General features: G+C 32.7%; 1 protein-coding gene across 1 annotated transcript; it reads right to left on the bottom strand.

Annotated features, from left to right (window-relative positions):
- Nucleotides 1–5,720: 5,720 nt before the first annotated feature.
- On the bottom strand, nt 5,721–11,469 carry LOC123693406 (toll-like receptor 3). The gene is made up of 2 exons (XM_045638486.1): nt 8,856–11,469; nt 5,721–5,966 (listed from the first exon to the last, which is right to left on the bottom strand). The coding sequence occupies exon 1, from the start codon at nt 11,263–11,265 to the stop codon at nt 8,917–8,919; it is 2,349 nt and encodes a 782-aa protein (XP_045494442.1). The 5' UTR covers nt 11,266–11,469; the 3' UTR covers nt 5,721–5,966; nt 8,856–8,916.
- Nucleotides 11,470–11,896: the final 427 nt, after the last annotated feature.

Below are 11,896 nucleotides of genomic sequence, written 5' to 3'. Positions count from 1 at the left end.
GGTTTGTATAGGGTTAGCACTACACTAACAGCCAGTAATATATGTATTATTGACAAAACAACACTAGGCGAAAAATAACCAAAAATTCAAAAAGTATTTAATAATAAATTTAGGTATTTAGTTACTGATTCTTAACTTTTTTTTAACTCTTGTAATAAAGCTCAGAATAAAACTTAATTATTATAACAATATAAATAAAGAGTTTGTAATAAAAATTATTTTATCACAAGATTTTTCTCGTAGGTATATTAACTAAAGCTTAATGATTTATTGTACCTACTAATATTATCTTCTTAACTTTTTTATTATACTACTAGCGGTCCACCCCGGCTTCGCCCGTGGTACATGTTTACGTTTTCTCTACATAAGAACCATCCTCGTACTTCAAGGAATATAATAAAAAAAGAATTATCGAAATCGGTTCAGCCGTTCTCGAGTTATGCGCTCACCAACACATTTTGCGATTCATTTTTATATTATACTAGCTTACTGCCCGCGACTTCGCCCGCTTTCTCTAAAACTATTTGAAATTTAAACTATCCTATCTCTCAAGTTGGATCGAACTGCACATGGTGTGCGAATTTTATTATAATCGGTTATGTGGTTTAGGAGTCCATTGAAGACAAACATTGTGACACGAGATTTATATATTATATTAAGACTATAGCAAGATCTCAATACCACGGCTTAACACAATTTAAAAAGTTTCCTACATATTAGTTATTTATCCTCCGCAAAGCAAATACGATGTTTCTATTGTAAAGAATTGTAATTAAAAGTTCGCATTCATTCCAGCGAATTTTGTGAGGAAAGTTTTAGCTTTGACTGACAAATGTTTAATGACTACAACTTCTGTGTAATATGTTACTATTAAAACTGTTTCAAAAGCCAGGTTACCTAACACTTTCTGTATTAAGAAACTAATAATGTTAACGGTACAAGTATGAATATCATTACCATATTTTTTACAATACAAACTAAGCTACATTCGTCATACATTGTTGTGATATTAGACAACAACGTTGTTTCACTTCTGAAGTGACTATCTCAGTGTTAAATACGCGATATATTTGAGTTTCAGTAATTTTAAAAACACTTTGTCCTCAAGTTTATATTTTTTATTTTTTCGAGAACAATAACGTAGAGTTTAATCGTAATAATATAATAATTAAAAAAATTAATTTGACATTACTCCTGCACTATTGATGAAAGATTTTGAATTTATGCAACATCGGCTCTTCGAGGACAAAGATTTTGGGTTTTTCACTATCCACTCCATAGACTTTTAATCTTAAAAACTATATTTATGAAAGTTTTATAAACATTATAAATATCAAGAACAATATGAACACGACTGAATAATTCATCTCAAAATTCAGAGAAAGGTCGATCGAATATCAACAGACGACGGACCGATTTGTTAGTATTGTAACCAGGGGCATGTTTGCTTCGAGTTTTCCTATTTTTCGATATTGGACCTTAGCTAATTGAAAATGGAGGTATAATTGAATGGAGCTCTGACTTTGTTCAGAGGCTTGCGGCTTCCATGTTGACTCGAGATTTTTGAGAGTATCTTTGCTTCAATTCACAATTTCAAACGTTTTTAGTTTGTCTTTCAGTCATTGGATTGAGTAAATGCCACTTATATTACACTTGCAAAAAGTGATATTTTATATAATAACTGTGTCGTTAAAATGTGCTTAACAAGATAAATTAACAACGTTATATTCCGCCCATAACAACTTTTGTAATAAGTGGCAAATGTTAAAAATTCTTATGTAATGACGATTCGAAAGTTCCACTAATCGTTACCGTGTTTACACTCATTTTAACTCGATATTTTTAAGAAAATGTGTGACGTCACTTTAATTGAAGCAATAATATTCGATGCAAAGAAGCATAAAGGCAAATGCTATTTATTAAATCTCAGACATCAATAATCCTGAGGTTTCCATTCACAACATCTAAAGTGAACAACATAGCGACCTTAATGTTAAATATTTTCATCAAAAAGGGTATCTATGCTAATATTATAAAGCTAAAGAGTTTGTTTGTTTGAACGCGCTTATCTCAAGAACTACTGGTCCGATTTGAAAAATTATTTCGGTTTTGGATAGCTCATTTATCGAGGTAGGCTATATATCATCACGCTAAGCCCAACAGAAGCGGAGTCACGCGGGTAAAACCGCGGAGCGAAGCTAGTAATACATAAAACCTTTCGAGAAGTCTAAAAAGCTAAACCTAATTCAGCACGCACTACATACTGGTACATACTGTATCGCTGATTTTCATGCCCATACCAACCATACGTTTCATACCAACGACCATATTATACCGTAAAATATTAGTGAATTCAAAATACATTTATAATTTCGTCAATTCACCCGATTCATTGGAAGCATGGGAGAATAACTCCTGAATTCACGTGCGTAATTCATGATCAAAATGAATTTTCAATCACAAATGTCGATATTGAATTGGATTTGGCGTTTCTCACCAATTTTGTATTGTTGGAATATACAAAAATAGATAGTGCCCATTTTACTAACTGGATCGGAGGTAACATTTTTGGTGTAAAATTCGTGTATTCGTCATTGTTATGTTTTTGTCTCTACAGCGCAGTAGTTAGTGGCTAGGGCTATTGACTTAAGGTTTTTAGGTTTTATTTATTCCTACTACTAAAATTGTTTCTTATAACTTTTATAAGGCAACAGCACATAGGCATGGAAAGAGTGTCCTTCTTTGAGTATTACAGTCATACATGTATGAATTAAAATGTTTAGTCATATATTTACTATTGTTAACAAAATAATATATATTATACTAATATTATAAAGCTGAAGAGTTTGTTTGTTTGAACGCGCTAATCTCGGGAACAACTGGTCCGATTTGAAAAATTCTTTCGGTGTTAGATAGCTCATTTATCGAGGAAGGTTATAGGCTATATTTTATCACGCTACGAGCAACAGGAGTGGAGCCACGGGGGTGAAACCGCGCAGAGCAGCTAGTATATTAATATTCCAAAAGTATAGGTACTAAATAGGGTTACTATGTAATATGTATGTGTACTTAGTTTTTGGTGAACTGCCAAATATAATCTTATCTAATTGAGTTAACTTTTATTCATACATTTAAGAGACAAAGGAATAAATAAAAAACTCAGTCGTCTCTATAGATTTATTATCTTCGGCTATTTGTACATCATATCTACGTAAAAACTTATAACTATCCACAATTTTCTTGAAAACTTTATGTATCGAGTTACAACCATAGTTTCATAGTATGAGTACGTGGATAGGATGAGATATAAATCGTAGAATTTAGTTAAATAATAAACCTATTTATGGCAATATTAGTATTCATAATAGGATGAAATTACAATAAGTTGTTTATTATTTCTTAGGTTCAATAATATTTATGATTATATGACTTTAGTCTTCAAGGGTTTTAGTCGCCATTACAAAAGAAAAAGTTTAATAAACAAACAATATGGCGGAAATTTATAGGTACACCTCTTGGACCTTATTATAGAAATCTATAAATTGAAAGCAAATGTATTTCTATATATATAACGTTGCATTCAGTTTGTGATTCGAGCCGTTTTTTAAAATGAATGCAATTGAATTGGCCGTACTTTGGCATAGTCCGAGAGCTGACCCGAATTTACTATTTTGAATTTATTTTAATTTTCAATATTTACTTTTAAAACAGTTAATATCACGCATGTATCTATATGCTCACAATAAATATGGTAAACTGATCAAAATTATATTGATTTATATCTCATCTTATCCATAATATGATATCATGATTTAATAAAACTATAACAATATAGATAATTGTGCGTGTGAACATGTCAGTAAAAAGTCAATGCGCCATCAAAACCATAATACAAAAAACATTTCATCACAAATTTCATCACCAAATACAAAATAATCATCAATTCCAATACTCAAATCATCTAAGGTTATCATTTTTAGTAAGCAATAACTATTCGGAAATAATACTTTACTCGTTACACTAACTATTATAATAATACTTGAATAATAATGATTAAAAACAAAAGTATTGTTACGGAAAATTTAAATAGTCATGTTATTCTTTTAAATAATTATATTCTGTTTCTCTGTCGAATTAATATAACATATCATACAATTATAAGTAAGGATTTAACGAAAAAAAATATAGTAGAAAAGTCTCATTAGCGTAACTTCATCGCCAGTAATAAACCATTTATATAAGCAAATTATACAAACTGAGTACTTATTATCTTACACAGGATTAGTATTTAGATCCAAATAATAGTGACTAGAATTACAAGCAAATTCTGAGAATGTTTGTGACTTATGACGCTTTTAAGCTCGTACACATTTTACTTTTGCAATCAATTTAAATATATTAATAAATTTTTCACAAAATTGTTTTTAAATCAAGAAGTATCAATGAAACGTATGACGTATATTATCGAATTGTAAACATGTTGATATAATTAAAATTCATATATATATACAAGTATTGTGAGGCAAAAGTATAAAAAACAGTATAACAAATACGTAAAGAATAGAGTAAGCAAACCTTTGGCACAACGTATCAATTCGGTTTCTTTACATTTAAGAAAAATTGCAATTAAATACCAGAATTAAATAATATATAATTCCAAGACATTCTATGAAATTACATAAAAAAATATGAAATTACATATTTGCAAATAAGAGAAAATGTTGTATTCAAAGCATTTTAAATATCAATTTAATTAAATCACAATCCTATTTTTAGTATGAATTTGACTTCAAGCCCTTAAAGTCAAAGTTCTACTATGAATGAGATGTATGATTAACGAAAATCATAAAACATTAAACTATTTAAATTAAAATGTCTACTTGTTAGCTATTACAACAGTTCAACACATCATTATGGTAATAAAAACTACCACAACTTTGCCACAATTTGGTAGAAAAAAAAATAGGCACCCAAACGTATTAATTTATGAAAGGTATCACATAAAAAAATCATAAAAACATTAGTGTTATACATACATTAACAAAGTATCAGAAGAAAACAAAACACAATAAAACAAATCAACAAACTTTTACAAGTACAATCTATTATTCAGTCCCTTATCAAACTCTAAGATGTAAGATGTTAACATTTTATTTTACTTTGGCACTTAATAGACAAGTCTAGAACGATTTAGGAAGACAGTAAGATCTTGTGACAATCTGAGATAAAATTACAATTAAAATTAATTAAATACGCATTCTGTAGAATATTAGGATTGCCGTCTAATAATAAACTTAATGAACAAATCGTGTTTTAAATTCTTTGAAATAATGGTTATGTAAGTACAAGATGTATGCATTCTAAAGAATAGATGGAATCCATTGAGATATACATAATATGGAGACGACACCGCCTACATCACTTATGTTCCGCTCAACATACGCCATATGGCGTAACTGCACGCTCATTTTTTATTTGTTTTAAAGTGAAACGCATCAAATATGCCTTCGTGTGTGTTACGATATTGCACAAATAATACAAATAATACGGAAAAGTGCAAATGAATAACTTTCATCGGTAAGTATAATAATTTTTAAAACTTAGACCAAAAAAATGGCGCACAGATTTTGTTCGTGGTGTCTCCTCCATACGTAGTAATATTATCTCAATGATGGAATCAATAAAACCAATTTAAAGTTGTATATTTTAATACAAAAAAGCGTAGTTACAGTTCAACGTATTGAAATTTCTCACTACTTCCAAGCAAATTATGTAATTACGCTTTTATACATATTATATACACTTATACATATATATACAGTCCATAAAAATAGGCCTTACGTTATTTACAAATTATACACGAATATATGACTTATTGCTAACTATAACCACTATTTGTACTTACTCATAGAAAAATATGTACGTCCAATCATATCACATGAGTTTTTTTGCAGCCGACCCCTGGACTGTAATGAAAGCATACATAAATAACAATTCAATTGCCTTACCTATATAACTGCAAACAGACTCTACGTATTGTGTTTTAAAAATGAGTACCTTTGAGAGCTTTTAACAAACTAGGTTATGTTTTTGGTGTTAATTTGATAAATGAAAAGTTTCTGTAAATTCATTTTTACATTATTGATTTATTGATATTTATTATATACTAGCGGTCCGCCCCGGCTACGCCCGTGGTATTTATTTACGTTTTCTCTCCTTAAGAGCCATCCTAGTACTTCAAGGTATATTATCAAAAATTAAGAATCATCGAAATCAGTCTATTTATTTTATTTTTATTTATGTATGGTTTATGTTTTGTTGGTTTTTCGAGACCAGGCGAGCGCGCAGGAAATAAATTGATTTTTCAATTTATCTGCGCATGTTGTAACATCACCACTGCTCGAACGGTGAAGGAAAACATCGTGAGGAAACCGACATGTCGAAGAATTAAAAAGTTCGACGACATGTGTCATCCGCCAACACGCACTTGGCCAGCGTGGTGGATTATGGCCTGTACCCTCATAGGAGGCCCGTGTCCAGCAGTGGGAACGTATAATATGGGCTGATGATGATGATGATGATGATGATGGTTTTCACGCATAAACTACTGAACCGATTACAATGAAATTTAGCACACATATAGAGGGTAACTTGGATTAACACATAGGATAGGTTTTATCCCGGAAATCCCACGGGAATGGGAACTATGCGGGTTTTCCATTGAAAACGCGGGCGAAGCCGCAGGCGGAAATCTAGTTTTTTTAGAGATAGTAGAAAATAAATTATCCTCTTGACAGTAAGTTACGAAACATATAAAAAATGAACAAAAATAAATCACTAACCTTGGCACAGTTAAATAAAAACTATTATTAGTTTTCATTTCCATAAAAAAAATATTTCCAAAACAAACCCGTATTCATAAATTAATTAAAAAGATAAGTGGAATCTTGTTTATTCATTTATAAAGCTCACTTTATAATTTTAAATAAATAAATTCACATTTGCAAAATACGAACAAAATATTTTAATAAAAATCGCTGTATAGAAATAGTTAAAGTATTGTATTCATTGTTTTACAAGAGCTTTTACAATAATTAATTGAAATACTGCATGAAATTTGAATAAAAACAAATTTAATTAATGTTAGTACTTACAATTAAATTTAATAATAGATCAATGATAACAAGGTACTGGTATTATGCCACAAAATTTGAAGTTAATGAACTTTAAAAAAGTAATTAAATGTAATAATAAATAGTGACTGAAAAGACCATCAAAATAAGTAAAAAATTCACTCTACATTTTAACCTCCTGGGGCCTGCGGTCATATATATATTACATAGACAATAAAAAAATATTTCAACGCCATCTTTTGCGTATATGCGGGAATAATACCTCAAATCGATGTAGTGGTATGTTATCCTCTATACTAAACGGTTTTTGGTTTTATAAGTGACAGTGATTTGAAGTAATCTCATTTTGAAGTTGACGGTGGCTGTGCGACGGCAAACACGTGGTCAGTTATCTTACATTTCTAGTGGAACCATATGTATATTGCAGTATATCTTTGTATTTCTAATTATAATACATATTATTTTTGCAACCGCAATAGTTATTTTGTAAAATAAATCTAAAACTTGTGAAAAATATGAATGTTTTCTTTTATGTCATACTGGTAAGACATTTGGTCTCAATTCTTGCCAAATTGGTATTGGTTACAAGGGCCCCATGTATTACCTATATGACATTCCTCAGTTTATGTTACAGATTTTAGTATAATTTTCAAGGATTATAAGATACTGAGGTCTACCAACACCTGTATGAGTCAAATATTGACCTAAATGATGGACCTATGGAGTTTCTTGCCGGTTCTTCTCCATAGATACTGCTTTCCGAATCGGTGGTAAACGTTAATACTGTTATGACGTTTCAAAAGTGCTTTTAGAAGAAGTCTAATTGAATAAATAAATGTTTGAGATGAAGATAATCCCCCAAATGATACCGATGACGCCTCCCGAATACCAGAAAATGATTCTTCTTCCATTCGTCCAATGATTATGAGTCATGTCAAAACAGAATCGTCACTATGTATGTCATCTTCAGTTGTTGGCAGACCATCTCGGGGACACACATGACGTGGACCAAGCATTAGAGGAGGCTGACCGAGAGGATGGATTAGAAATAAGACCTAGGGGTGGACGTGACAATATAAATACACCGCCGCGCCGGTGCAAAATACTTGAACTGGTCGTTTCTCACCCTTAAAAATACCTTTCTTTGAACCAAGGTACAAAAATAGACACAGAACAATGAATAGAATAATGAATATTTAGATTCAAGTTTAAAAATATGAAATAACTAAGAAAACATGTAGTTTTTCTTCATTTTCATAAACTTATTCCACTTGGAACTGGGACCCCCTGTAATATATAAATGACATAAAGAAAATCCAAGTTTTCCACAAAATATTTTTTTTTCCATTTTTTTGAATATCTATAATTGCATTAGAACAGATACAGCTAATTTTTATTAAAAAAGAAAGAAAAAAAAATCCTGGGTCTCAGGAGGTTAAACAACCGACTGACGAAGAATGGAACAATATTTATTAATAAAAAGCTAAACATTATGATCAAAGGAAATTGCAAAGGATTACTTCAGTTACTATAATTAAAATATAAAGGATTTAAAATTTATTACTTTCAGAACCTTTTTTTATAGCCTCAAACTAACAACATTATTAAGATAAGTACTTTAATATCGATCAATGAAACTCAAAAGAGAAATCTTAAATATCTTAAAATGTACATAAAAATTAAAACCAAAAAAAAAACCTTTAAAGAATTTCCAATACTCACTTATGTACTATGTCAAAAGCGAGTCGTATTCGAATGGCATCGGATCGGCTGCACGCAAATGTCACCACAGCACCCCCCCGGATATATTCGACACCTCTATCTGGTCTCCACTGTCGACCTCCACATACCTCCTTTTATATCTCAATCGTACACTCAGCCACAATACCATCGACGACACTATTAAAAACGTCACCGAAGCGGTACCAAGGTATTGGGCCAAGCGACTCGTAGGTCGGACATAAGAGTATTCCAATTTATTATTCGGAGTCGTGTATGTATCATTTTTCTCCGTACCATTCTGTACGTATTGATTCTCAGCTATTAAAGTATCTTTGCTCGCCACGGGCGTGTTTAACCGTTTCCCCGAAGCCTTTCGATCCGTTTTATTTGAATGCCGGTATGATAACGCTCCAATATCCAACCGATCGATGTCAGTCGCTCGCTCGTATTTTTCGTCTGTTTTCAATGACTTGCCCAATCGCAGTCGAGTTTCATTATAATAATCTTGAAGATTTATTTTCTTATTCCTGTATACGCTTAATTTCTCATCTTCTTTGCTCGCTGTTTTATTCATGAGAGTTTTCTTTTCAAGCTTCGTAACAAAAGTATCGTTTACACTCAGCGTTTGTCTATTGTTCTTGTCGCCGTTATAATTACGTTTAAAGGACGACCGCTCCGTTTTATTATTTAAATAACCGTAATACCTCAACAGTTTATTTATCATCTCTGTGCTGTATAAATTAACCGGTGGCAAACTTTCGTTTATTGTAAAAGTTTCTGGGAACGTGCAGTTGTACTTGTTTATTTCTGTCTTCGCTTCGGACGTCGAATAGTAACATGTTTCATTGTTTGATAAACTTTTTTTCCAGTTCATCCAATCGGAGAGCCACAGCTCGGCGCTGCAGTTTATCAGATTGCCATGTAACCTCAAAGTTTTTAATTGTACCAGATAGAACAGTAGGTCGTTACGTATGCTCGGTAAATTATTCATTCTCAGGTCCAAGTACTGCAAATGCGAGAAGGCGGCGAGCGCTGCTGAGTCGGCCAAAAACTGTCTAGCGAGTCCTGGACTGGATTGTAAATGAAGCATTTGCACACTTTCCGGGGACGACATTGGAAACGAGCCATCTTTCGCAGGCACGGAAATATTCAAGTAGCATAATCTGAGATCGCGGAGGGATAAAGGTCCATCGAATGTACTCGGTGACAGCATTTGCAATGGGTTATTTGACAAATCTAATATTTCCAGCGATAATAAATCGTCGAACACGTGGTCTTGAATAAAATGAATATCATTGCTTTTCAAGAGCAGAATTCGTAAATTTGGCAAGCTTTTGAAGTCTGGTATGGATAAATTGTGTATCATATTATTATTTATCGATAAGTACTTTAATTCATCTGGTAGAGACTTCGGTACTATTGTAAGGAAGTTCTTGTTTAGATTTAGAAAAAGTAGCATTTCTAATCTTCCTAGTGAGTCTTCTTCTATAGTTTTAATTTTATTGTCGGAGAAGTCTAAAGATTGCAATAAGGGATAGCTATCGAGGTCACCGCAGCGTATCGAGCTGATCTTGTTCCCGACGAGGGATAGAAATCGAACCGAATGTGTGAACGCTTCAGGGACTTGGTATAATCCGGTCCTCGATGCATCGATTTGCTGTAGTCTGCGGCCGGTGCCTACCAACAATTGTGTATCCAGCTGTGTAATCCCCAAATGCGGGTTATCTGTCAGTAGTAATCGAGCCAGATTCGGCAATAGCTGCAAAGCTCCTGGTGCTAATTTCCTTAAATTATTATGCGATACGTCCAAATGTTGAAGCAGCCAGTTATTGAAGTAGTTTTCAAGAATGAATTCAATGTTGTTCCTACTCAAATTTAGATGTTGCAGATTCTTCAGCGGCCCGAAGATATTTTCCAATTTTGTTAGGTTATTCTCTGATAAATCTAACGTCTCTAACTTCGTGAGGCCAGAAAAGCTTTCGGAAGATATTTTACTTATGCTATTTTTACTCAATATCAAAACTCGAAGATTTGTATAATTGTTGAATAGATCTTTGTTGATATAAACCAGTTTATTCATAGATAAGTTCATTTCACGTAGATTATTCGGTTTTACGTTGATTTTTAATTTCACTATACTGTTATTTGTCATAGCGATAGAAAGGGTATCCAATGTTGGTAGATTGAGATGTATGTTACTCAGGTCACATTTTCCACTAAATCGTATTGACACATCCCTAAACGTCTTATTTGAGACGAGATAATCTTCACAACATCGTATGCGGTCACCACTATCTTTGATACTCAAAACATATGAACAATCACACGTCGTCACATTACAACAAACATCACACGGAGTACAGTTCACAATCCACGTTATGAAAACAATCAAATACACTTTGAAAGCCATTTCGCACTTGAAACTTATGCTGGGTTGAAAATGAGATATTTTAGCACTTGCCGGAGCATTTTAGGGGCTCTCGATCGCATGGTGGGCGTGGGAACGGTGAGTTATCGCGACGTGTCTGTCATTCATACTCAATTACCGGCGCAGTCGAGTAACGAAGGTGCACACGTGATAATTTTTGGTTAGAACGGTTGCTCTACACGTCCGTCCCGGCCGACGGCGCCGACTCGTCTGAGGCAACTACTGCGTTCAGGAGAATTTCTCTTAGCGCCGGCGCTCTGCATTCAACCCTCATTTTTATATAGTCAACTGACTTTTACTATGTATGTCATACGGCGCTCCCTAATATTTTGAGATCGCAAGTATTTGAAAATGTACGTTATATTTCTTGTGTATTCCGAGATTGCTCCCCGTTGGGCTGTTCGGAACTATGATTTAAACGATACTTATCATACTGGTTCGAATTTATTACCCTGGAAGTAATAGTAAAAATGTTGAGGAAAATTAATAATTGTATTTTCACAATAACGAAAGCTTAAGGAAACATGAAGATTTCGTTTTTATTAAATCCTCAATAAAGGAGGGAACTGAATTCATCGTTTTATCCAAAGTTACTGCTAAATTTATTTTTATT

Source organism: Colias croceus, chromosome 7 (assembly GCF_905220415.1).
Source record: "Colias croceus chromosome 7, ilColCroc2.1".
In the NCBI taxonomy this organism is placed as follows: Eukaryota; Metazoa; Arthropoda; class Insecta; order Lepidoptera; family Pieridae; genus Colias; species Colias croceus.
This window is presented reverse-complemented; position numbering and strand designations above follow the sequence as displayed.

Coding starts and splice junctions, on each gene's coding strand:
- LOC123693406 (XM_045638486.1), bottom strand. CDS start 11,265: ATGGCTTTCAAAGTGTATTTGATTGTTTTCATAACGTGGATTGTGAAC.